Here is a 27,789-nt window from a genome sequence, read left to right on the forward strand (position 1 = left end):
AGACTTTTTTTTCAACACAAGACGCACACAAGACACAAGACGCACATGAGGCACACAAGACACACACGAGACACACACGAGGCGCACATGAGACACACAAGACACACATGAGACACACACGAGACACACACGAGGCGCACATGAGACACACAAGACACACATGAGACACACAAGACGCACACGAGACACACACATGAGACACAAGACGCACACGAGACACACACATGAGACACAAGACGCACACGAGACACACATGAGACACACAAAACGCACAGGACACACGAGACACATAAGACACACACAAGACATGACTGAGACACAGACAAGACACGCACAAGACACATATGAGACACAACATGCACAAGACGCACACGAGACACACACAACACACTCAAAACACACACGAGCAGGTCTGTTGTTTAAACTACAGTTACTTTTATAAATAAAAGTATAAATAAAGTTAGTCTAATTACAAATATTACTGTCATTTGAATGGCATTACTACTACTACTACTACTACTACTACTACTACTACTACTACTACTACTGCTACTGCTACTACTATTACTATTACTACTACTATTACTACTACTACTACTACTGCTACTACTACTGCTACTACTGCTACTGCTACTACTATTACTACTACTACTACTACTACTACTACTACTGCTACTACTGCTACTGCTACTACTATTACTACTACTACTACGTGAAGCTGTGTACTTTTCCCTCCTTCGTCTCTGTTCTTTACTGTCCTGCTCTGTGTTTATATATTTGTGTTATTTTCCATCAGCTCCTCACTCATTTTCTTTTTTTGGACATTATCTCTGCTCAAATGAAACACCAGACCATTTCTGTTCAACCCAAATCATTTTATTCAGAAAAAAACATTAAAAAAACACCTCATTATTGTGAACAAAGACGACAAAAACAAACAAAAACATTTATATTTGAAAAATCCCCCAAAATCCCAAACATAGATCAGCAAGTCCAGTTTTTTCACAGTGTTCACAACAAAATCACATCCGTATCCGTTAAATATTAAACCACAGGAAGAGAAAACACAAAGAGAAAAGACCCTGGTGGGCACCCGTACTATAAAAACACACTTATCCAACACTGAATCTGTCTGCAACACTTCACTGACCAAGATTACACAAAAATCCCCGTTTTTAAGAGGTATACGATCCGCCGTGTCGTCTCCGTAAACATATAAACTAACATTTTCTAAAAGCTGAGTACACTTTGAAGTACAGCACAACACATAACAAAGCGCCGTCCTCCGGGGGCCGTCTGGCTGCCCGAGACCCCCCAAAAACCTGTACGCGGGCGGGTGTATCGACGCCGCCTTTACAGCCATTTAAATCAAGCCTGTTATTTTTATTATTGTTGTCCCGCTGCAGAATAAACAGGGCGATAAAAAGCGACACTGGGCTGCTCCGCGTGACATTTAAGGGAGTCCTCTCGGAGTAGTAAAGGCGCCGCCGTGATGGATACGGGCGCTTTATAGACAAGTGGTCGACTGAATGAGGAACGCTGATAGATGCAAAGACGAGCTGAGCGTCGAAAAGAGAGAGATAGAGGGCAGAGGGATGGAAGACGAACAGTGTTTCCATAAATTCTGAGGTATTAGGTAAAGTAAAGTCAGTGCAGAAGTGTCTCTTAACACACGGATGCATCTTATAGACTGTGTATGTTTTATGTTTACAGTATTTCTGATTTAAAACGGTGGATCCTCCAGTATTAAAGTGCCCGTGTGACGCTGTTTTCTGATTTTTTTGTGTTATAATGTCATTTCCTCGTCACAAACAGATCTGGAGTTTAGTTTTTGTTTCATTTTGCACACGTTTAACGCACAAATCCTGCAAATTCAAGCTGTGTTTTTCTCTCAAACTGAAAAAAAAAAACACTATTCCACCTTGTGATGTCATCGTGTGGTGTTTTTAAACTCCACACACCTTCATTTCTAGAATCATTTGGATCATTTCAGACCTGGAAATCAGCCTTAACGACCCTATTCAACCTTTAATGGCCCTACTATTGTTCACTTTGTTTCTTTTTGTTGGTGAAACGTCTTCACTCCTACGACGATTTGTCCAGTTACAGATTTAAAATTCGTCTTTTGCTCTGGACCAGACGACTGAGGGATCGCACAGACGTGAAAAGGTTGAAAACGACCACTTGATGACATCACAAGGTGGAACAGAGTGTTTTGAGGTTTGTAGATGTTACAGACTAATAATAAAGTGTGAATGAAACAAAACACAACTCCAGGTCTGTTTTTGAGGAGGAAACGACATTATAAAATGGATTAAAGCGACAAGAGTCAGTTTTGTGTCAAATACAGAAGAACCTTTAATATTTTGTCTTGAAGTATTTGCTGATATCTGATATTAACAGATTATAGAGGCATTTCCCCTAAAAACACAGTAACAAAATGGATCCCAGTGTTTTATTTCACAAGTAACGACTGAACAACTTTATCTGAATAAAATATCAGCTGAACAAACGTCAAAATATCAAATAACAGTATTACAGTGATGGAAGGTAACGAAGTACAAGTAGTGAAGTAACTTAAGTAGAATGTTTAGGTATCTGTACTTAACTGGAGTACATTTTACGGTGTACTTTGTAGTTTTACTTCAGTAGATTCATAAGCTTTACTTTCTACTCCACCACACGTTTTCTTCTTTTCACTTTTCTTCTGATTTGTGGGGTTATTTTTACCGTTTGTCGTGACATCCTGATTAAAGTTTTCAAGTTCAAGCTTCGGATTAGAGCAAAAACACAAATAAATACATAAAATTCAAAAGAAAAATGAAGAAATGGATTTGTATTGTCACTGCCGACCAAAATATGTCTCATTTTTTATCAGTATCACGACATTTAACACTAACTTTTACTTTTTACTCTTGAAGAACATTAAATACTTGTACTAAGGTGGGGTTTTTCATGTGGTACTTTTACTTGAGTGTGTTTTCATCTCTGTGTCTGTACTTTTACTTACTCATCACTGCAGTATTGGTTTTGTGCAGTACTTTTGCGAGACGCTGAGTTGAAAACGCAGCGTTAACGAGCAGCTCCACGACTAGAACGATGTCAAAACCTCCTGAGCACGAAACATCTGAGCAGACGCTTCTTTACGAAACACAAACCCGAACACGGCGTTTATAGGGATGGCGTTTGGAGGGACGGCGTTTGGAGACCCGGCGCTCGCACTAAAGCATCAGCCCTCCACCTGAGACGATGAAAACAGAAGACCCGACCACGTCCTCGTCAGAACGCAGGTCTGTGGAGCAGCTCTCCAGAGCAAACCCGCCGTTTCAGCTCCTTCCACAGCAGCTCGCGCTCTTTCTGCGCCCCCTGCATGAAGCCGCGGTTCTCCTGGGCGCGCCTCGTCAGGTACGGCATCACCTCGTCCACGGGACCGTAGGGGACGTACTTGTACACGGGGAAACCGGCCTGACCTGAAGAAAAACAGACAAGAAAGATGAGAATATGGATGATTTTAGTGCGACATGACACTTTTCTACCTTCTGTTCTCCATTAATTACCATAAATTCTGGACTATAAGCCGCTACTTTCTCCCCACGCTCTGAACCCTGCGGCCTGTACAGCTGGATAACCACCGGGGGGCGCTCTCTAACACTAAACGCAAAAGTGAGACAGACGTGGGGAAAGATTACGCGCTGAAGAATACACGAGTTTTGATTTTGTTGTCATTTTGCTCATCGTGGAAAAAACACAAAGAAATGAGTCAATGAAGGAAATAGAGCCGCTGCACGGAAGTTAAATTAAAACTCAAAAAAACAAAAAACTGTGTCCCGACTTTCTGTGTAAATATCTCACGTTGCAACATAAAAACCTGCAGGTTATATTCAGGCGCGCTCAATAATCCTAAATTTACTGTGCTCTTGCAGGAATGTTCCACAGAATGGCATTAAATGTACTTTTTTTTTTTTTTTTATCTTTTTCACTCCTTAAAAGTGTTTTTTTTAAATCAGTTAAATCATTTCTTGTCACTTGTCGACATCAGACCTGTAACTTGAGCTGCTGACGTTACCTGTTTGTCTCCATGGAGATACATTTAATGCCATAAAGTGGAACATTCCAAGTAAAAGCACGAATGTGTCACTGGAGATAAACAGACAGTGGACCCTCTACCAGAGTGAACGTTTACATTAACAGGAGAGGCATGTTAAGTGTGTCATTTGTGTGATTTTTTTTTATTTTATTTTATATTTTATTTTTTTTTTAAGTTTTATTTTTTGTTGTATAAAAATGAAAAGTTGTTCACACGTCAATAAAAATATATGAAACAGAAGTAGATGTTAATGCCTAAAATGTGAACTGCTATTTATTTTTATTTATTTATTTATTTTTTACACTTTATAAAGATTTTCATGTCACACAAAGAAGCATCATGAACCTGACCCCTGACCTCTGACCCCTGACCCCACACAGACGACCCCAGAAATGTGACCCCGTCTTTAAAGTTCACGTTCATTATTCTCGGCTGTAAAACTATTTTAATTGTGTTGTTTTGTGCGTCCTTCTGTCTCCGTTTGTGCCTCGCAGCTGTTGTTTCTAAACCCGTTTGACTCCGACTCTATGAAAATGAACAGTTTGTAGAAACAGAAGAGAAGAAAAAAAACCTCAGAGTCACATCTCCCCATGAAACTCAAACACATTTACCAACACCTGGATATTACACAGCACAGTACTTCAAACCGCAGTAAAAGTACAGGTGTAGTACAGGACTAGCATGAGAACTAAAGGTGTAAATATGGAAGTTTCATGGTAATTACTGTATTTTCTGGACTATAAGTGTCACTTTTTTCATAGTTTTCAGTCGGAGGTGCGACTTATTTGTGAAATATGTGGGTTTTTTCTTCAGTATTGTGCTTTTTTTTGGCTGGTGCGACTTATACTCCATCCATCCATCCATCCATTTTCTTCCGCTTATCCGGGGCCGGGTCGCGGGGGCAGCAGTCTAAGCAGGGACTCCCAGACTTCCCTCACCCCGGACACGTCCTCCAGCTCCTCCGGTGGGACCCCAAGGCGTTCCCAGGCCAGCCGAGAGACATAGTCCCTCCAGCGTGTCCTGGGTCTTCCCCGGGGCCTCCTCCCGGTGGGACATGCCCAGAACACCTCCCTAGGGAGGCGTCCAGGAGGCATCCTGAGCAGATGCCCGAGCCACCTCAGCTGGTTCCTCGCAACGTGTAGGAGCAGCGGCTCTACTCTGAGCTCCTCCCGTGTGACCGAGCTCCTCACCCTATCCCTAAGGGTGCGCCCGGCCACTCTGCGGAGGAAACCCATTTCAGCCGCTTGTATCCGCGATCTTGTCCTTTCGGTCATTACCCAAAGCTCATGACCATAGGTGAGGTGAACGTAGATTGACCGGTAAATCGAGAGCTTCGCCTTCCGGCTCAGCTCCTTCTTTACCACAACGGACCGATACAGCGACCGCATCACTGCAGACGCTGCACCGATCCGCCTGTCAATCTCACGCTCCATCCTTCCCTCACTCGTGAACAAGACCCCGAGATACTTGAACTCCTCCACTTGGGGCAGAGACTCACCACCCACCCGGAGAGAGCAAACCACCTTTTTCCGGTCGAGAACCATGGCCTCGGATTTGGAGGAGCTGATTCTCATCCCAGCCGCTTCACACTCGGCTGCAAACCGCCCCAGTGCCTGCTGCAGGTCCTGGCTTGAAGAAGCCATCAGGACAACATCATCTGCAAACAGCAGAGATGAAATCCTGTGGTTCCCAAACCAGGCCCCCTCCGGCCCCTGGCTGCGCCTAGAAATTCTGTCCATAAATATAATGAACAGAACCGGTGACAAAGGGCAGCCCTGGCGGAGTCCAACATGCACTGGGAACAGGTCTGACTTACTGCCGGCAATGCGAACACAGCTCCTGCTCCGGTCATACAGGGACCGGACAGCCCTTAGCAAAGAGCCCCGGACCCCATACTCCCAGAGCACCCCCCAAAGGACACCACGAGGGACACGGTCGAATGCCTTCTCCAGATCCACAAAACACATGTGGACTGGTTGGGCAAACTCCCATGAGCCCTCGAGGACCCGATGGAGAGTATAGAGCTGGTCCAGTGTTCCACGACCAGGACGAAAACCACACTGCTCCTCCTGAATCCGAGGTTCGACTATCGGTCGGATTCTCCTCTCCAGCACCCTGGAATAGACCTTACCGGGAAGGCTGAGGAGTGTGATTCCCCTGTAATTGGAACACACCCTCCGGTCCCCCTTCTTATACAGAGGGACCACCACCCCGGTCTGCCATTCCACAGGTACTGTCCCCGACCGCCACGCGATGTTGCAGAGACGTGTCAGCCAAGACAGTCCCACAACATCCAGAGACTTGAGGTACTCAGGACGGATCTCATCCACCCCCGGAGCCTTGCCACCGAGGAGCTTGCCAACCACCTCAGTGACTTCAGCCAGGGTGATGGACGAGTCCGCCTCTGGGTCCCCAGTTTCTGCTTCCTCCTCGGAAGACGTGACAGTGGGATTGAGGAGATCCTCAAAGTATTCCTTCCACCGCCCGACAACATCCCCAGTCGAGGTCAGCAGCTCTCCACCCGCACTGTAAACAGTGTTGGTGAAGCACTGCTTTCCCCTCCTGAGGCGTCGGACGGTTTGCCAGAATCTCTTTGAGGCCGTCCGATAGTCCTCCTCCATGGCCTCCCCGAACTCCTCCCAACCCCGAGTTTTTGCCTCTGTGACTGCCCGAGCCGCGGCACGCTTGGCCTGCCGGTACTCATCAGCTGCCTCAGGAGTCCCACGAGCCAACAAGGCTCGATAGGACTCCTTCTTCAGCTTGACGGCATCCCTTACTTCCGGTGTCCACCACCGGGTTCGGGGATTGCCGCCGCGACAAGCACCACAGACCTTACGACCACAGCTACGAGCAGCCGCATCAACAATAGAGGTGGAGAACATGGCCCACTCGGAGTCCATGTCTCCAACCTCCCCCGGGATCAGGGAGAAGCTCTCCCGGAGGTGGGAGTTGAAGACCCCCCTGACAGAGGGTTCCGCCAGACGTTCCCAGCAGACCCTCACAATACACTTGGGTCTGCCAGGTCTGTCCGGCTTCCTCCTCCGCCAGCGGATCCAACTCACCACCAGGTGGTGATCAGTTGACAGCTCAGCCCCTCTCTTCACTCGAGTGTCCAAGACACGCGGTCGGAGGTCAGATGACACGACAACAAAGTCGATCATCGACCTCCGACCTAGAGTGTCCTGGTGCCACGTGCACCGATGGACACCCTTGTGCTCGAACATGGTGTTTGTTATGGACAAGCTGTGACTAGCACAGAAGTCCAATAACAAAACACCGCTCGGGTTCAGATCGGGGAGGCCGTTCCTCCCAATCACGCCCCTCCAAGTGTCACTGTCGTTACCCACATGGGCGTTGAAGTCCCCCAGGAGAACAACGGAGTCCCCGGTTGGTGCACTGTCTAGTACCCCTCCCAGGGACTCCAAGAAGGCCGGGTACTCTGCACTGCTGTTTGGCCCGTAGGCCGACACAACAGTGAGAGACCTGTCCCCGACCCGAAGGCGCAGGGACGCGACCCTCTCGTTCACCGGAGTGAACCCCAACACGCAGCGGCTGAGCTGTGGGGCAATGAGCAAGCCCACACCAGCTCGCCGCCGCTCCCCGCGGGCAACGCCAGAGAAATGGAGAGTCCAACCCCTCTCAAGAAGTTGGGTTCCAGAGCCCAAGCTGTGTGTGGAGGTGAGGCCGACTATATCTAGCCGGTAACGCTCAACCTCCTGCACAAGCTCAGGCTCCTTCCCCCCCAGCGAGGTGACATTCCATGTCCCCAGAGCTAGTCTCCATGTCCGGAGATCCGGTCGTCAAGGTCCCCACCTTCGACTGCTACCCGGATCTCTCCGCACCCGCCCCTCATGGCTCCTCCCGCAGGTGGTGGGTCCACGGGGTGTGACTTATACTCAGATGAGACTTATATGTGAAATTATTCAAATATATAAAGTCACGTGTTGGTTAATGTCACAGTGACGTCAGTATCTCCTCCTCCTGAACCACTGAACATTTAAAACTTCAACATTACGGTGATTTAAACAACATCTGAGAAACACTGAACAGAAACGCCCCTAAAACAAAATCATTTCTTGTTTTTTCTTCTTTATTTATCTGATTAACTGTTAATATCTTACGTTAACAAACCAGACACGTGTTCAGTTCTGTCTGTGCTTCATGTTACTATTTTGTAAAATATATTTCCCTCCAAAAAACGTGACTTATAGTCCAGTGCGACTTATAAATGTATAAATGCATTTTTTGTTTCATGATGATGCGATTAAACTTTATCCTAACCCTTTGTGCAGATGTTTGTATATTTTGTCAATAACACAAACCCGCGGCTTCAAAACACATTAAAAAACTGCAAATCCATAGACTCAAACTCGCCTGACGCGTTCCCAGAGTTTAATTTACTGCTTTATCGCCGACAGAAAGTATCTAACCTTTATTGTGTTTGTTTTATGACTGAACAGGACAGATCTATGTCTCGAAGCCTCACACTGACAGACAACTGCCTCCCGCCGCTGTCTATCTCCCAGACAAACAGAGTCGTTAGCGTTGAGGGCTTTGGACAGCTCGTCAATACCACAGACCGTCAGCCCGTGTGTCGTGTCACGGGCTTCAGACGTGTGCGCTACGGCAAACAGAATAACAACGTCTGCTGCAGGAGACGACGATGATGGACGCAGCGAAACACAGAGCAAAAGGTGGAAAAACGTTATCGACATTAGAATAAAGTTCATGTTTTAGTGCAGGTAAAAGGCGTCATAAATAATATACATGTTATGCAAATGTTATCTGGAAAACACATGACTTTTGTGTTTTTATTTGATTCATGTTCTTGTTTTAAGATGTTTGTGAGCTGCGTTTTTGAAGCTCGCTGATGTTCGTTTTAAAAATGGTCAAAATTGTCTCCATGCTGCACTTTGGACGTCGCTCGTTTATAAAATGTGTTTATAAAGAACGTGGACTTCACTATCACCGTATTTTCTGGACTATACGTCATATTTTTTTCATAGTTTGGTCAGGGGGCGACTTATACTCAGACACGACTCACTGTACATGTGAAATATGTTTTTTTTTCTTTATTTTGCATTTTTTGGCTGGTGCGACTTAAACTCTACTTAACCTCCTGAGACCCGAGCTCTTACACGACTTTATTTGCAAAAACTATTAAGACCCTGAACACAGCAACATTTTTCCTGCGTGTAAAAACAAAATGAGAAACAATTGTGCCTCATTTGAAGAGCTGCAAACAGGCGCAGGAAGACATGCCTTTAAAATAAATAAATAAAAAATAAAACTTAATTAAAAAATTAATCAAGTAATCAAATAAAAATAATAAAATAAAACAAGTAAATAAATAAAAATAAAATAAATAAATATTCTAAACTCTTAGAAATATCCAAAATTGAACATTTTTACATTGTTGCTGTTCTTATTCTTCTAAAAAATTGCATTGTGGCCTAGACGACCCAAAATGTGTTCACAGATGAGGACACCAGGTCAGGAGGTTAAAATTTATTTCTTGCAGCTGGTTTTGTTCACGGGGGCCACATCAGCAAAAAATACTTTTTTAACTTGTTAATTAACTGTTTCTCTATTTATTACTTTTTCAAGTTACAAATATTACATATGCATTTACCTAGATGTAAAAATATGTCTGTGTAACTGTATCTCCTGATAAAATGACATTTTAAGATCATTATACCTTTTAATTTACCCTGTCGAGACCCACATAAAATGATGTAAAGGGCCATATTTCGCCCGGGGACCTTGAGTTTGACGCTTGTGCTCTAGAAAATGGTAACGTCATGATTTCAGACGGAGGGTAGGATTCTGCAAATTAGTTTTATAGCTTAACATTTCAACTGCTTATTCCTACGATATTCCTTCTAAATAACGATTCCCAAACAAATAAACGTCTAATTATTCCTTCTTCTACTTCTACTTGAACATTGTGTTTTATCAGATTCCAGGACGATCGTCTCCTAAGGCTTTTGTTTGGTGTAGAATATATTTCCTCACCGAGTGGAAAACTGATCTGATCGCACATTCCCAGCAGTTGTCCGAAGTACACCCTGTTCTCTCTGGGCGTGAGGCCGAGCTCGTTCATCCTGACGACCACAAACACAAAACAAACCCGGTTACACACAAATAAAGACACAGATCGATGCTAAGCAGGTTTTCTAAGGCAGAGTCTGTACCGCCTCAAGGTGTGTTTGACTGTGTCCTCGTTATGCGACGCCACCATCACGGTAGCGTTTCCGTTCTGGGCGATCTCGTCCAGCACAAAGTCCAGGCACCTGATTCAAACAACGGGGGAAAAAGATGCATTTTTAATTTATGTTTGCACAAAATTAAAACACATGTAACTGATTATAATGGAAGTATTTACAGAGTGGAATGTCCTTAAAGTCTCTTAAATTAAAAACATTCTTACAAAGGCCGTTGATCAGATATATTCATCAGGTTTGTTCTATTTTACTCATTGGTTATAAACGTTTTTAATCACATTTTTATACGTCTTGTCAATTAAAGAGGCGCCTTTTGAATTAACCCCAAAGAAATGTGTCCTCCTCAAGAGTTTATTTGGTTTAGTGAGACAGAATCGAACACACAGACTGAGCAAAACTACAGAACAAAGTCTGGAAGAGACTCATGGACGATCTCCTCCGTCAGGTCATGGAGATATGGAGACAGGGACAGAAAGAGAAATGGGAAGAGAACATCTGAGGAACATCTATTCATGAGGCTGTGTTTAGGAAATCGTGTATCAAAGAAAAACGCGGAGCATTTACTGAACTAAAGCAAAAGATACAGACGCGATTGAACCGTCGATGAGACTCTGCTACGGCGAAACGTGGAGAGAAATCCAGCCCCGTCCTGAAGCTTCGTGCGACTAATGGAGCCACATAGAGGAGCGTTTAATGATAAAACAAGTCTGATTAATATGTCTGATCACTTTCCTTTGTAATAAATGTTTAACACACTTCATGGACACCCTGTATATTTTATAGTATTTGTACTTTCGTTGCAGTTCCAGTACTCGAGCTGTACACGCTCTTATTATTATAATGTCAACAACAAAAAGTTTAGATTTGATCATACTGGAATGAGTTTTTTTTATTTTTTTTTTTGTAGTTAAATTAAATTAAAATTAATTTCATTTCATTTTATTTTTTTATTATTTTATTTTATTTTTTTATTAGATTTTTTATTAGATTTGATTTATATATATATATATATATATATATATATATATATATATATATATATATATATATATATATATATATATATATATATATATATATATATATATATATATATATATATATTCAGGGGAACCCAACAAAAGCACTTGGCTCTTTTTCATGGGTTTTCAGTGTTTCAGTGTTTCAGTGTGTGTTTCAGTGTTTCAGTGTGTGTTTCAGTGTTTCAGTGTGTGTTTCAGTGTTTCAGTGTGTTTCAGTGTGCGTTCTCTCACCTGTGGTACATCTCGTTGGTGGACTCGTAGTGTGTTTCAGTGTGTGTTTCAGTGTGTGTTTCAGTGTGTTTCAGTGTGTGTTTCAGTGTGTGTTTCAGTGTGTGTTTCAGTGTGTTTCAGTGTTTCAGTGTGTGTTTCAGTGTTTCAGTGTGTGTTTCAGTGTGTGTTTCAGTGTGTGTTTCAGTGTTTCAGTGTGTGTTTCAGTGTGTGTTTCAGTGTTTCAGTGTGTGTTTCAGTGTGTGTTTCAGTGTTTCAGTGTGTGTTTCAGTGTGTGTTTCAGTGTGTGTTTCAGTGTTTCAGTGTGTGTTTCAGTGTGTGTTTCAGTGTGTGTTTCAGTGTTTCAGTGTGTGTTTCAGTGTGTGTTTCTGTGTTTCAGTGTGTGTTTCAGTGTGTTTCAGTGTGTGTTTCAGAGTGTGTTTCAGTGTTTCAGTGTGTGTTTCAGTGTTTCAGAGTGTGTTTCAGTGTGTGTTTCAGTGTTTCAGTGTGTGTTTCAGTGTGTGTTTCAGTGTGTGTTTCAGTGTGTGTTTCAGTGTGTGTTTCAGTGTTTCAGAGTGTGTTTCAGTGTGTGTTTCAGTGTGTGTTTCAGTGTGTGTTTCAGTGTTTCAGTGTGTGTTTCAGTGTGTGTTTCAGTGTGTGTTTCAGTGTGTGTTTCAGTGTGTGTTTCAGTGTGTGTTTCAGTGTGTGTTTCAGTGTTTCAGGTTGTGTTTCAGTGTTTCAGTGTGCGTTCTCTCACCTGTGGTACATCTCGTTGGTGGACTCATAGTCGGGGTTAATGGGGTCGTCGTATCCTCGCTCCTTCGCTCGCTCTCTCTCCTGGTACATGTACGCCCCTCGCACCAGTTTAGCGGCGAAACGCCAGCCCTCACGACGGGACAGGTGGACGTCCGTGCTCACGTTGGTGAAGGCGTCCTGAAACGGAAACGCCGGAAACACTTAAACGAGGTCATATCCAGCAACAGTGTCTATGAGAAACACAAGCAGCATTTTGAAAACAATACAAACCTCGATTTCCACGGAATAAAACATTTAAATAAAAACATCTCTGACCAAATGTGATTGGCCGCTCCGCTCAGACTGAAGCTGAAATGAAGCTGAATAATCTGTGTAACTCTACGAATAAACCAAATTATAACAAAACACATAAAAAACTCTTATTATTTAAAGTCTTAAACTGCCTTAAAGCCTTGTGTTAACCCCGCCCCCCGGTGCGACTCTAATGTGTTTAATGTGTTTAAGCTCTTTGTCGCCCTCTGGTGGCCGCGGTGGGAATAAACCATGAAAAATAAAAACAATCACTTGATAACGAGCGGGCGGCGTGATCAGCCAGAGCCGTCGAACCAGAGGCGTTTGAATAAGGAAACTGCACCGTGTGATTGTTTATGGGGATTCTGTGCCACACAACGACAACAACAACAACAACAACAACAACAACAACAACGACAACAACAACGACGACAACAACAACGACAACAACAGGCTTTTTTCTGCTGCGTAAGAGGAAACAGGATCTTCTCTGTTTTGAGACGGGAGGGAAAGAACTCGGGTATTTTTTATGAGAATGACATAATAGTGATATGTTTTTTTAATATAGTCTGTGATTAAATCTGTTACTTGTGTCTCAGTGTCGTGGTGCAGGGCTGTGTTTGAAATAAGTATAAAAAAAAACAAAAACATAGTCATTCCTTCTCCCATGTTGTTCTAGATCCTTCCGTCGCCCATACTCCTGATAAAATACAGTAAAGTTTGATTTGATGATCTCTCCAAACTCGTGTCGTGATGTTTCCACGCTCTTTCGTGCTCTTTCGTGCTCTTTCGTGCTCTTTCGTGCTCTTTCGTGCTGTAAACGTTTCTGTTCGTGCTCGTTCTGACCTTGAGGTAGCACTGGTAGGTGTTGAAGATCACGGGCGTCTCTTTGTTGTAGATCTTTTGCATTTGCAGCGTGAGTCGGCTGATGGCGGGCTGGAAGTACGTCTGCTCTGCGTCCACCATCAGACGCACGCCGTTCTCTACAGCACACTGCAAACACGAGGAACACGTGAGGAACACATGAGGAAAATATGAGGAAAACACGAGGAACACGTGAGGAACACATGAGGAACACACGAGGAAAACACGAGGAAAACATGAAGAACAAATGAGGAAAATATGAAGAACAAACAAGGAACACGTGAGGAAGACCTGAGGAACAAACAAGGAACACGTGAGGAACACACGAGGAACACATGAGGGAAAACATGAGGAACAAACGAGGAAAATATGAAGAACACGTGAGGAACACACGAGGAAAACACAAGGAACACGTGAGGAACAAATGAGGAAAACATGAGGAACACATGAGGGAAAACATGAGGAACAAACGAGGAAAATATGAGGAATAAACGAGGAGAACATGAGGAACACGTGAGGAACAAATGAGGAAAACATGAGGAACAAACAAGGAAAATACGAGGAACAAATGAGGTATACATTAGGAAAACATGAGGAACACATGAGCAAAACATGAAGAAAACATGAGGAACACACAAGGAGAACATGAGGAAAACGTGAAGAACACATGACAAAAGCACAGTCGTCTCTACACCACGTGTCATGAGACTCTTGACATTTCGCCGTGTGTGTCTCTGTTCTAGTTCGTTAGTTTAAGGCCATTCGCCGCAGAACCAGCACATGTTTGATTTCACTCTTTTCTCTCAGACTCGTTTTTTCCTCGGTGGATCCATGGACCACATGAAGGACGTGTGTAATGAAGACGGATTTAAAGAAACGTCTCTGAAAATGCCACGACGTACAGTACAAGGTTTTACTTTATATAAATGTCTCTTTGGGCTTGTGAGAGAAAAACAACAAATGCATCGTGAACAGGTTAATATGTTTTTAAAGACTCACTTTGGCTAATTCGTCCACACGCTGCAAAATCCTCTGCAGCTGCTGTTCATCTTCATCTGTGAAATCCTTCAGCAGAGGCTCCAGCTTCCCCAACTGCAAATAAACAAACATATGGTCCATTTTTCTCTCTGCTGTTTTCTCCTCTGAGGTTATAAGGGTCAGAAGATTAACACTGTGGATTAGATTTAACATTAAACATTTGTTCTATGTTTTCTAAGTATCTCTCTGCAGTTTTAAGGAGGTAACAAGTTGTAACGTTCTGTATTTTCTGTATTTTTTTAGGTCTCTGTACTTTACTTGAGTACATTTTACAGTGGATACTTTTTACTTTTACTTGAGTACATTTGAGAGCAGTATCTGTACTTTCTACTGCGCTACATTTCTGAACAGGACTGAAAAGTAAAAGTACTTTTCTTATCATTTCAGGAGTTATTTTTACCATTTTCGTGTATAAATCCTGAATAAAGTTTTAAGTTTAAGCTTCGGCTTTGAGCAAAACAAACAAAACCCACAAAATTCATAATAAAAATGAAGAAATGGATTTGATTTGTTACTAAGACCAGGATAAGTCTCACTTTTTTAATCTATATCACTGCATTTTAACAAATTAACAACACTTGTGTGAAATACTTTAAACGAGTACTCAAATACTTTTACTAAAGGAGATTTTTTCACTTTTCCTCGAGTAGTTTTTACCTCTGTATCTGTACTTTTACTTTAAACTGTACTTTTATTGTGAATCTGTATTTAAGTAGAATTTTTAGGTATCTGTACTTTACTTGAGTACATTTTACAGTGGATACTTTTGACTTTTACTTGAGTACATTTGAGAGCAGTATCTGTACTTTCTACTCCACTGCATTTTTGAACAGGACTGAAAAGTAAAAAGTACTTTTCATCTGATTTGAGGAGTTATTTTTATGTTAGTGACTAAAGTTTTCGAGTTTTAACTTTGGCTTTGAGCAAAACAAAAATAAATACGTAAAATTCACACAAAAAAATAATAAACTGCTTCGTTTTGTTACTGTTGACCAAAATATACCTCATTTTTTAAGCTTTATCACTGCATTTAACACTTTTACTTCTTACTCTTAAAGTACATTTTTAAACAGTACTTAAATCCTTTTACTTCAGTAGATTTTTGATGTGATACTTTTACTTTTACCTCTGTATCTGCACTTTTACTTAAGTAACAACATGTAGTACTTCATCCAGCTCTGCTCTTCACTGTGATTGGTTAAATCCACCTGTCACTCACTCAGATCAGACTGAAGCCGACCAATAGGAGACGAGGGCGGGGAAAAGTGTCCATCTTTGAATATAGAGCCAAAAAGGACGAGATGATGTTTCATTTTCATCGTCGTATCGAATAACTACACTGAGGTGGAACAGACGGACACAGACATGAACGGGCATCTGGAGCTTTGTAAACCGCAACTTTGACGATTATAAGGTAAGTTTAGGAAAAATGTAAATATGCTCATCACATCTTCACCATTTGCACTATTTGCATTTGAATGTTTATTATAGACGAGTTCAACTGGAATCACAATGAATATTTCTTCTTAGATGTGATTTTTTTTTATCAGGAAAGACGTCCCTCAAATGTGAACAAGTTTATTTATGTTTGGGATCAGATTTATGAAATTTAAAATCAAAATGTCACATAGAGTGTCTTTAAATGTCTGTTATTTAAGTTTACAGATGTTATGATGGTACAAATAGATCAGTTTATTTTGTATAAGCACGATTCAGATACTTTACTCTTATATTTAATACTTTTTTTTACATTTACCTGGACGTTCGGCACAACGAGCAGCTCTGCGCTTCTTTCTCTATCGTCCAAAAGGCAGCTCCAGTCCAGAACATCGATGGTGCTGTCCAGACAAAAACATGGTGTTGCATTTGTTTTTGAGCTTCTGTAAAATACGGCGTGGACAGAGAAAAGCCTGTGGATTCTCACCCGCACGATCCTTTGTTATTTTCAGTAAACCAGCCGTGGTAGTCTCCAGAGGCCCCCAGTCCGGTCAGCTGCTCCTACAGACCGACAAATGCAACGCGTTTTATCGTCAGGAAAAAGTCGTTGTACTTGAAGACGTAACGAGCAAAAACATAAAAAAAAACATCTGAAGTTTCTTGCCAGGGACCGTGCACAAATCCATTAATCTCACAAAAGAAAAGATGATTTGTACCAGATTTAGCTGCTGTTACTTCCCGTGTGCAGCCCCTGAGCAGCGAACACACATTAAAATACACATTTCACTGCAATTACATAATAAAAATAACAGTTAATTGTTAAAATTTGCAGTAAAACACAATCAAATGCCCCAAATGTCCGATGCAGTGTGTTTCCTACAGTCGAAACTATTATAAAAAATCATTCTGCGCAGGTTTTTTTTTGTACTTTTTCAGATTTCTAGTACAATTATTCAAAAGTTTACGTCTGACTTCTCATGTATCAGCGTGTGCGTTTGGAAGAAGACGGCAGAACCTCACTGGAGTAATCTGAGGGCAGTAATTACGTCGGATTATTGTCGTGTTTACGTTTTACAGACTGTTCTAGGGATGAAAAGGAAGTAACACGACCCACATGGTAAACGGGGGAATAATAAACAGCTTTTAATTATTATAAAGTAAATGTAAAGCAATAACTTGAATCTGACAAAAGTAATAAAACAAAATAAATCAGTTCTATGAAATTTAACCCATGAATCCACTGTCCCTATTGAGTTTTTTTTTATTTTTTTTAAATTCTGTTGAAGCACGGTTGAAAAATAACGTAGAATTTATTATTACTTTTGTCAGATTTAAGTTGTTTCTGTGACCATTGTGAGTTTTTCTTTCATTAACCGACAAAAAATACCAACAATTTTGTCCGTGTGTGTGTGTCTGGGAACGCTGTGGGGCCCGACCGGAGGAGCTGGGGGACATGTCTGGGGTGAGGGAAGTGCAAAAATCCCCAGACAGATCATTTCGTATTTCTTTTCCAATCCGGTTGCAAAAAGTTTGATATATTTGACCAAATGTTTGTGTAATCCCTCGATCGTCCAGTAAAATAAAATCTGAAAAAAGTGTTGTAGGAGTGAAGACGTTTGTCTGCGCATCCAAGCCGCGGCTTGGATGCGCAGACAAACATCTTCACTCCTACAACCTTTGTCCAGTTGACGCATTATTTTTTTTTATTTTACCATTTTAAGCAGAAGAAAGTAACGAAATAATAACAAAAATCGGCTTAACGAGTTCAAAACAAAGTCAAAATAAACCGCAAAGTCCGAGCGAGACAGTTACAACCTCTAGTGTCGCCCTCTAGTGTCTCAAAACAGAACTACACACGTCAAGCGAAGGCGAGTTTTTTCACGACGATCCACACAGACGGCACGTTTATGATGGCAGGTGGAGACGGCAGATTGAGAACGGCACAAGAGAACGACGCCCCAACAACCAGGGAACGTGGAACCAGGGCCAACGCAGGAGGAAGGATCAGCGGCGGCGTTTTTTTACATTTGTAACGAAGCCACACGGACAAAAAGACACTCGGCGTGCGCAGGGAGGCGTCGGGTTTGGCGTTTTTTTTCAGTTTTTCAATCAGTATTTTGTGTTTTTAGTAGAATAAATCTGATCAGATCCACTCAGCTGCAGCACAAAACGACGACAAAAAGAAACAAAACGGACCATTTTTCAGATACGTTTTTGCAAATAAACTCGTCCGTATTTACCTGCAGCTGCGTCAGGTCAACCCTCCGTTCCAGGGCCGCTCCGCCGACCTTCCCCTGCTTCAAGGCCAGAAAATTAAAAAATCTCTGCCACTTTACCAAGACCTCTGAGAACTCCAGCTTCAAAATGAATAATAAAAAAAAAAAAACATCGGCTCAGTCCAGTCCATTTCATCTTCATCTTCTTCCTCTTTAAAATTTGTTCCGAGCACCTACCAGAAATTGAGGTCTTCCGAGCGCAGTCATTTTGATCGCAGAAAATCCATCCGAGGACGTTGCACCTGAAAGCCGGACACACTTATCATTAAAAATTCAAGATATAGACTTAAAAAGCGTGCGGTTTTGCAAATAAACAGGGGAGTATGAATCGGTCTGGACGGTCAGACACGGGGAAATAATTCAACAAACCACCGCCCCATTTCTGCGGCGGCCCGACCCACCTGACGCCTTTATGCACTTCATAAACGTGCTCATGTGGCGGTCGCATTTGGACTCGTCTGCGTGGAAATACGTCGCCGTCCCGCTCGCTCCGCCGTGGAAGTTTGCGTGCTCTTGATGTTGTTTCCCTCTGCGATCGTGGCCTGGGGAGACGCACACATTTGCATCGTGATTACTCCTAATTACATCATTCTACCTCAAAGAAAGAACAAAACGAGGCGTCTTACCGAGTCGGCTCGTGTCTGCGGCGGCGGTGCAGGAGCTGGAGGAGAAAGAGGAGAAAGTGTACGCAAAGTTAGCGTGTTTGGGTGCGATTATTTCACAGGGAGGTTTCAGGAGATTTCAACAGACGAGTTCATTTAATAACTGTTTTTTTTTATCTTTTCACTTGTCATGTCTGCACTGAACTAAATTTAGTCGCAGAATGAGCATTAGTCTTTATTTATCTGTCTGTACTTTGAAAAACACCAGGACAAAGTCAAAGTTCACCTGTAAAACCAGTTTGGAGAAGGAATATTTGCCAAAACGATTATCTTAGACGAGAACATGAGAAGTACAGGTCACTCTCTGGTTCTGTTTTTGCTTTCTTCACCTTAAATCTTCACTTGTGTTGTTATGGATCTCTTATTCTTAACGTTCGTAAAAACATCTGTTGTTGTTCGCGGGTTTATCTCTCGTTTGTGCGTCCAGTGGCCTCGAGACGCTTGGACCAGACTAAACTTGTATAAATCCACTGTTTATGTTCATGTGTGAGCCGAAAGCGACACAACAACTTTGTTATTTTTACATTTTTAAGGTTTTTAATATTAGAAATTCCACAACAGTACTTTTAAAGACACACTGTGTAGCTTTTCTGGTTGGGAGTTTGCCACCTGCTCGTCTCTGTGGATGTTCTGTAATCCCTCGTTTGTCCAGAGTAGAAGTGTTTTCAGAGGAATCATCTGGGATCATTAGCAGGGCCGGTGCAGTCTATGAGCAGATTAAGCAGCTGCTAAGGGCCCCCAGGCCACCAGGGGGCCCCAAGAGCACATACATTTATACTGAGAATAATATAATGTGTAAAGTTTTATTAGAAATAGGCTCATGTGTTTACAGCCTGAATATCTCTAAAACAATTACATTTGTTTTGTTTTTTTATTAGTAATAGACAAATATCTGCTGTTGCCGTTTGTTTTTGAGCCGAACGTTGGCGAGGGAAGCTGTGTGTGACTCGTCTGTTTCTTAAATCTTACTCTACAGGACGTGAAAGGATGAAACAGAGAAACGGGACATTTATAGAATAAGGATAAACATCTGAGCGACACAGACACAGTGAATCAGATTATTACTTTGTCACTTCTGATTGTCGGCCTTTTCACAATAATCCATCAGCCAGACGTGTGTGTTTAAATGTGTAAAAAGACACACACACACACACACACACACCCTTAGGCGCAGCTGACAGTGTGTGTGTGGGTGTGTGTGTGTGTGTGTGTGTGTGTGTGTGTGTGTGTTTATATAGTGTGTGTAAAGTTCTGGTTTCAGTTGTTGAGGTGATGAGAGTGAGAATGTGTCAAATGTGAATCAACAAAAACTGAGCCGGATTCATCCACTGCAGATTAAACCAGGACTAAACCAGGACTGAACCGGGACTGAACCGGGACTGAACCGGGACTAAACCAGGACTAAACCAGGACTAAACCAGGACTAATCTAACCATCTGTGGCAGTGGTGGAACAGGCTAAATTTGGTTATTTATTTATTTTGTTCAATAGAAACTCTAATTGATCTTTTTTTTCCAGCTCGTCTTATTTTTTGTATATTTTTGTTTTGCTCAAATTATGAACATGTTAAAACTAAACCCTCGGACGGAGAAATAAAAAACACTTTTACTCTTCAGTGAAGTGAAAGTGAAAGTAAAGAGTATCCACTTTAAATTTCACTCACGTACAAACCCCTAAAATGTACTGAGAGCACTTTACTACCTGTACTTTTACTTCGTTACACCTTTCATCTGTGGGTCAGCAGACGTATTATCTAACAACGTTAGATAAAATGGCGAGCCGCATTTGGCCCACGGGCCTTGAGTTTGACACATGTGATGTAGTGTTTGTGTGAAGTTGATCAGACCTTCACCCTGTGCCTTTCACAGTCTGTTTGTCAGTATCACTGTCAACATCCAGCCTTTTCTCTTCTTTAAACCTCCTCGCGCACAGATCTGACTCGTGTTGTTGTTGTCGAGTGTTGACAGATCGTCGAGTGTCTGTATTCGCCCGCAGCCTCAGATCAAACCGTCTTAACGCGCCCTGTCCTCCCGCCTTACGGTCTGACGCTGTATATATATGTTTGCCGTACAAAAGCTTCGGCGGATCACACTTTCTGATGGTTCGTTTGAAGTTTCCTCGCAGCCACAGAACGGTTAAATCAAAGGTTAAATCAAAGGTTAAATCAAAGGTTAAATCAAAGGTTAAATCAAAGCTCAGCGCAATATCTCGTAACAACTGATGCTAAATAAAAAACATACACCGAACGATCAAAACATCTCCAGAAGAACCGACATCAGCTCGAGTTTATACCTGACAAAACTATATAAAGACTCTGTGTTTGGCGGCGGCGGGTTCTTAAAACTCGCCGTCACTCGAAATCACGCCCAAATCTGAATGGACCAAACGGGGAAATGGTAAAAGCTGCAGAGTTTTGAGTCCCACGTTAATTTACTCCACAAAAAAACGTCTTATTCTGCATAAAACTGAGCAGCTCTGTGGTTTCGACGAGCGCAAACAACTTCTGAAATGTCATTCTTGTATAATTCATTTTCATTCAGGGTTTTTATCGATTCCTCCGTGTTTAAAATGACCTGTTGTGTCGCTCGACGGCTGAAATCGAGGATCGTTTTGTTATAATTTACACATTTTAAGTCGTAATATTCATTAAAACGGCTTTGATAAAAGAGAAAACTCCACTGACGTTAGAAAACTGAGGCGTCCAATCAGAGCCGCCGCCACCGTAAACGTCGTAACGATAAAGAGGATTATGGTTTAACTGTCAAACTCAAGGCCTGTGGGCCAAATGCGGCCCGCCACGTCATTTTATGTGGCCCCAAGGTCAATTAAAAGGAACGACTGTCTTAAAATATCAGTTTATCAGGAGATACAGTTACACAGTCATTTTTTTCAGATCCATGCAGTATTTGTAACTTGAATAAGTTTACAAAAATGATTAATTAACCAGATTAAAAAGTAGTTGCATTTATTTTACGTTACATTTATTTCTTTAATTATATCTGGCCCTTTGAGAGCAGACATTTTATTCACGTGGCCCTCGGAGAAGATGAGTTTGACGCCCTTGGTTTAAGGTGTCGTTCGTTTGACTTTAAGTTGCAGTTTTTGTTTTTGAAAGAGAGAGGGCGCTGGAGGGTAAACACATTTTCACATTTTCACCGCTCACTTTTCGTTACGTCGCCCTTCGATTCCCGTGCACTCGCTCCAACTTAAAGACGACCACATGACGCCAGACGGGCTCCTCTGATGGACAGATGCACGTCACAGATGAAGAAAATAAAACGGGATTGTGTTTTTGGAATAACTAAACTTTACATCGTGTCTGTGCTTTTCCCTGGTGACGAGAAACACGTCTAAAACCTCTGAAAAGTCCATTTTGCAGCACAGATCTGTTTAAACACAAATCGTATAAATCCCATCGCAGTCGCAAAACTGGTCTGAAAAAACTGCACTTTGATATTTTTCCCAAATCGTTCCAACTTAATCCAAACGCTCGGTGAAGTTTAAGGCTAACAGGTTTGTTTATTCGCTCCGTTTGACCTTTGTAAACACAGAGAACGACACCGAGATGTGAAAAGGTCGACTCCATAAACATTTAAGCTTCATAGACTTTTTAAAGTGACATCGGGCGCTTCATTTTCACACAGTTTTACTTTTTTTATGAACCTTTTTGACGCGCAGAGGAAGTTTTCTGTGCAGGTTTAGCTCGAGACAAAACATTGACACGAGTGAAAGTTTCATCAAACATCGTAATAAGTGAAAGTGAAAGTGAAAGTATTGATTTTATGCCCAGACAAACCCGACTCTCAAGGAACAAGTCTTAATGTGGAGCGGAAAACGAGAAAACGATTACATAAATTCTACTTTTTATGTTTGTTTTTTTTATGTTCTACGTGTAAACTTAGCTAAATTAACATGACATTTAAGATTAAAACTACATAAATAAATATAAAACCACTGCTGTGTGAGTGTGAGTGCTGTCAAAAGAATCAAACGTGAGATGCGAATCGATACTAAAGGTGATATCGAAGGTAGATAATCATTTGTGCGAGTATCGATACTGCAAAAAAATCTCAATTTGAGCTTTGTTGAACAGTTTTATCAGAACGATTGTCACGTTTTGTAAAGAAAGTGCAATTATTTTGTGTTTTTTACTCATAAAAGAGCGTTTTTCATCTTCATTCTGGTATCGGTATCGGTATCGGTGTGAAGCATTGACTCAATTCCCTCGTATCACAGTCAAGTTTGTGATGTTCGTCCAGTCCCGCACAGATGAGTCAATATTTGATCCTCCACAAACACAAAAACAACCAGGGACAACAGCGCCTACTAGTGTCTGCTTTTGAAACACTTTGTCTTTTATAAACTCTGGGTAATTGTTTATTTTCTTTGTGTAACGACAGAATCTGCTGAGGCGATGTTGCATAACTCTGCTGCTTCTCTCGTTTCTCCCCGCGGCGCTGGATTCCAAACGAGTGTAAAATTCTCCCTGACCCGTCCGGCGTCACGGTCAAAACAAACTCCACTGGTCATTTGATCAGCTCAGCCTTGGGACGACTTTAGCCTCAGAGACGTGACTCAAAACAGACCAATGATCATTTAAGTGACGTCCAGAGCCGGTTCAGTTTAAGGGGCTGAGACGAGAGCGTTATGAAACTAAACAGCTGCTACAAAACTGTTTTTTTTTACAAACTATTCTTAGCATCGCTGTAAACTCACCTTTTTTAAATCTGCAATAAACTGTATTTTCTGGACTAAAAGTGTCACTTTTGTTCATCGTTTTTATGCTTTAGTTTTGTGTTACTTTAGCGTGATGTTCTGATATTCAGCCTGTTGTTCCACATTTTATTATTATTATTATTATAACTTGACTTTAAAGATAAAATGTCTGATCTTGGTCTTGGATTTTGTCAAGTAAATTTCCCCCAAAAATGCGACTTATATCTTTTTTTCTTCATTATTTCGCATTTTTTTGAGGAAAATCCAGTACTTTAATTGTTGCATTGTGTTATTCCTTCACTGTAGCTCATATTTTTACAATAATGAACATTTTGAACACTTTTTGGGTGATATTTCTTATTGTTTATCGCCTAAACTTATCTGTCAAACTCGTCACCGTGACAGACCGACTTTTAAATAAACTCTACACACTCGGTCTCGGATTTTGTCAAGTAAATTCCCCCCAAAAATGTGACTTTTTTATGTTTTTTTCTTCATTATTTTGCATTTTTTTGGTGCGACTTATACTGCAGAGCGACTTATAGTCCAGAAAATACAGTAGTAGTAGTAGTAGTAGTAGTAGTATAATAATAATAATAATAATAATAATCACTGGGACTAGGTTTGTCTCTTTAATCACTTTATCAACTTGTCGCTCAGTATAAAAGCTGTAAGAAAAAAAAAAGCCAAAAAAAACAACATTTGTACATTTTGAAGCTCGGTATTTATCATATTTTCATTATTTTTGCAGATTTTTGCCATTTTTTGTGACGTAATAATGCAAGACTTGAGCTATAAACTTATCAATAATCACGAGTTCCTTCTGCTGTTTCTTACATTTTTCCAAATAGGTTTATCTTGTTTTATGTCAGTGGCTTAAAGTAGTTTCTATATTATTGTTTTTTATACTGTATCGGCTTCAAAATGTGCGATCGTGACGGGTTTAACTCTGAAAATGTAAGTGAGTGAGTAAAAATGTAAGAAACTGGAGTTAAATCTGCAAAGTTTACTGTAGTTTGTTGAGTGTTTTAGAAGAAAAACCTGTGAAAATCTGACAAAACATCGTAGGAGCGAAGACGTTTAGCTGCTCGTCCAAGCCGCGGCTTGGACGAGCAGCTAAACGTCTTCACTCCTACGACGTTTTGTCCTCTATAAACTGAACTTCCATACTCTTTCAGCTCTGTCTCCTCTGGTCCGATGTCTTCCTCCACGCTGTAGTCCAACACAGAGCCCACGCCGTACGCCTGGTTCTTCTGGATCAGAGGTTTGATGGCCACGTGGTCCTCACCGGCCACAAACTGACCGTAGAACGTCATCTTCATCACCTGGTTAAACGCTCGCTGCCCCAGGAGCCTCTTACCCAAAGCGGTAATCTGCAACAGAAGTAAATGCAACACAGAGAAGACGTGAGCAGTGAAGTGAAAGGACGAACCTGCAGAATCTAGAGGTGAAAATGGAACAGACACATCAAATCAGTAACATCTGCAGCTTTTTACATCTAAAAACATCAGAAATCAAAGGTAAACTGTCCAAACCAGACTCAGACTTATCCTGCGTTTGTGTCCAGTAGATTAGACGACTGTAACGTCCTGATCACTGGACTCTACAAACGAGCCACAGAACAGAACATCCAGAACATCCAGAACATCCAGAACATCCAGAACATCCAGAACATCCAGAACATCCAGAACATCCAGGACATCCAGAACATCCAGAACACTGCTGCTCAGGTCAGGACTAGAACCAGGAAGTACTTCACACACGTGTCCAACGAAACCAGGACTAAACCTGTAGATGTGACTCTGTTTAAATCCAGACTCAGTTCTGTTTTTCTGTGACTAAAGGGGTTTATTCTGCACTTTTCTCCTTTAATGTTAAATTTTATTCTGTAAAACACTTTAAATAACTTGTGTGTGAGTTGTGCTGTACAAATAAACTTCCTGGCTGCAGGTCGTGGTGTTTGTGTCGTGAGGATTCAGATCAGAGAAAGATCTTCTGGGTTTAAATCTGGATTTTAATATTAAAACTGACAACATGAGACTCATTCTGCTTCCTGTAAACAGCCCTTCACATAAAGAGAAACATAAAACCACATTATAACATCAGCTCCTTGACTTTTTATGTGCATTTTTGTAATTAATTATGTGTAAAATCTGTGTTTGACAAATGTCGTGTCTGACGTGTAAAAACTCGTCTCTGAGTCTGGAGGAGTTTTAAAGCCAGAAAAACTTGACCAACTACATTTTTAGTCATATTCATTGTGTAACTTTTTAATCAGTCAAACGTCTGAACACGCGTCTTTTTCAGTTCATTCTCTGTTTAACTTTACCACTTTGTACATTTTATAAACACAGAGAACATCAAATACACCATTTAAGGTTTAGATTTTGCATTTTAAAAACATCTTTGCAGCACTTTGCTTCGATCTCTGGTTTGCTCTTGTGTTTTTTTCTTAAACGTGAAGTAAAAACATTTCAGGAAACTTTATCCAGAAGCTCATTGAGACGAGAGTTTGTCTGGACGGTGTGAGGATTTGGACATAAAACATTACACACATTTAGTCGAGTTATTTGTCTGTTTTTCTTTTGCTGATTCCGTGTCGTATATTTGACGTGTGTTTATAAAATGTACAAAGATAAAGTGGCTCTGGTGATAAGACTGTGTGTGTTTAAACTGCAAAGAAAAAAAGCCAATGTCAAAGTTTTAAATGAGTAAAAACAAGAAACACAACAATAAACTGTTACAAATGTCAGAAATGGGCTTCCGTAGGTTATGTAACACAAACACAAACTTGACCATGAAAACCAAACATTGTCTTTATTTCTCTCTCTCAGTTGTCGTACAGTTGTGTCTCTCTCTCTGTTGTCGTACAGTTGTGTCTCTCTCTCTGTTGTCGTACAGTTGTGTGTCTCTCAGTTGTGTGTCTGCTCTTCTGATGTGGGATAAACCAGTTGTAACATGAGATGTGTCTGTTCCTCGTGAGCCTGAGGCTCTGCTCATGTAACAGTCCACGTCACTGCTGTTTACACACACACACACACACACACACCCCCACACACACACGGGCCCCTGTCACATTCTGATGTAAAGTAAATACCTGAGGTGTCCTGGGCTGAGCTCTGTGGACAGTGTGTCTGATGTGTCCTGCTTCATAGATGGACATAAAGTGAAGTGTGTGAGGTGTGTGAGGTCAGTGTGAGGTGCACTGTGGTGTGTGTGAGGTGTGTGTGGTGTGTGAGGTGCACTGTGGTGTGTGTGAGGTGTGTGAGGTCAGTGTGAGGTGCACTGTGGTGTGTGTGAGGTGTGTGTGGTGTGTGAGGTGCACTGTGGTGTGTGTGAGGTGTGTGCTGTGTGCACTGTGGTGTGTGTGAGGTGTGTGTGGTGTGTGAGGTGCACTGTGGTGTGTGTGAGGTGTGTGTGGTGTGTGAGGTGCACTGTGGTGTGTGTGAGGTGTGTGAGGTGTGTGAGGTGTGTGCTGTGTGCACTGTGGTGTGTGTGCGGCGCACGCGCTGAGCTCATTACCTCTTTATTCTTGTGGACCATGACGTCATAGGAGCAGAGTTTGAAAACCACCAAACTTCTGAGCAGTTGAATCGAGTCTTTGCTCCTGTAGGCCTCCTGGGTCTGCTCAAAGTCTATGTGGATCTCATTATCTGGGTCTGGAGCGGAGCCGGGGCCGTGTTTGTCCTGACCCCACTGTCCGGGACAGTCCGGCTCTGCGCCTCTGTCCGCGCGCTCTGTCCCCGCGTCAGACACGACCGAGGAGCTGGAGCGGGGTCTGCGAGGACAGAGGAGCCGTTTGACCCCTGTCCGAGTCACGGACGGGACAGTCCTCACGTGGAGCATGAGTCTGATCTGTCTCTCCCTCTGCGCGCGCTGGACTGGAAAGTCCCAGAGCGCAGGTGCGCGCGGCTCCTCTGCGGCTCCTCTGCGGCTCCTCTGCGGCTCCTCTGCGGCTCCTCTGCGGCTCCTCTGCGGCTCCTCTGGCGAGTGGCTCCTTCGGCTCTTCTGGAGAGTGACTCCTTAGGAGAGTGGCTCCTGTGGCTCCTGTGGCTCCTGCAGGTGCACAGTCCGCCCTTCTTCCTCTTGTCCTATCACAGGCTGCGGTTTAAACTCGGGGCGGAGTGTGTGATGTAAATATAGAACAGAGAAAATATAATAATAAAAGCTCCGGCTCTGACTCCGGCTCTACTGGGGTCTGGCTCATTT

The 27,789-nt window shown here is 42.2% G+C and overlaps 1 protein-coding gene across 1 annotated transcript; it reads right to left on the reverse strand.

Moving 5' to 3' along the window:
- Window positions 1-860: 860 nt before the first annotated feature.
- On the reverse strand, window positions 861-27,657 carry prodhb (proline dehydrogenase (oxidase) 1b). The gene is made up of 14 exons (XM_055224033.1): window positions 27,103-27,657; window positions 24,751-24,953; window positions 18,829-18,863; window positions 18,604-18,744; window positions 18,380-18,444; window positions 18,167-18,283; window positions 16,414-16,487; window positions 16,246-16,327; window positions 14,451-14,543; window positions 13,434-13,580; window positions 12,298-12,473; window positions 10,282-10,380; window positions 10,103-10,191; window positions 861-3,470 (listed from the first exon to the last, which is right to left on the reverse strand). The coding sequence occupies exons 1-14, from the start codon at window positions 27,424-27,426 to the stop codon at window positions 3,280-3,282; spliced, it is 1,836 nt and encodes a 611-aa protein (XP_055080008.1). The 5' UTR covers window positions 27,427-27,657; the 3' UTR covers window positions 861-3,279.
- Between the last annotated feature and the right edge of the window lie 132 nt (window positions 27,658-27,789).

Source organism: Periophthalmus magnuspinnatus, chromosome 9, assembly GCF_009829125.3.
Source record: "Periophthalmus magnuspinnatus isolate fPerMag1 chromosome 9, fPerMag1.2.pri, whole genome shotgun sequence".
Classification (NCBI taxonomy): domain Eukaryota; kingdom Metazoa; phylum Chordata; class Actinopteri; order Gobiiformes; family Gobiidae; genus Periophthalmus; species Periophthalmus magnuspinnatus.

Coding starts and splice junctions, on each gene's coding strand:
- prodhb (XM_055224033.1), bottom strand. CDS start 27,426: ATGCTCCACGTGAGGACTGTCCCGTCCGTGACTCGGACAGGGGTCAAA. Junction 18,864..24,750: donor GAGGAGACAGAGCTGAAAGA/GTATGGAAGTTC, acceptor TTTCTCCTCCAG/CTCCTGCACCGCCGCCGCAG. Junction 10,381..12,297: donor ACCAACGAGATGTACCACAG/GTGAGAGAACGC, acceptor TGTTTGAATCAG/GTGCCTGGACTTTGTGCTGG.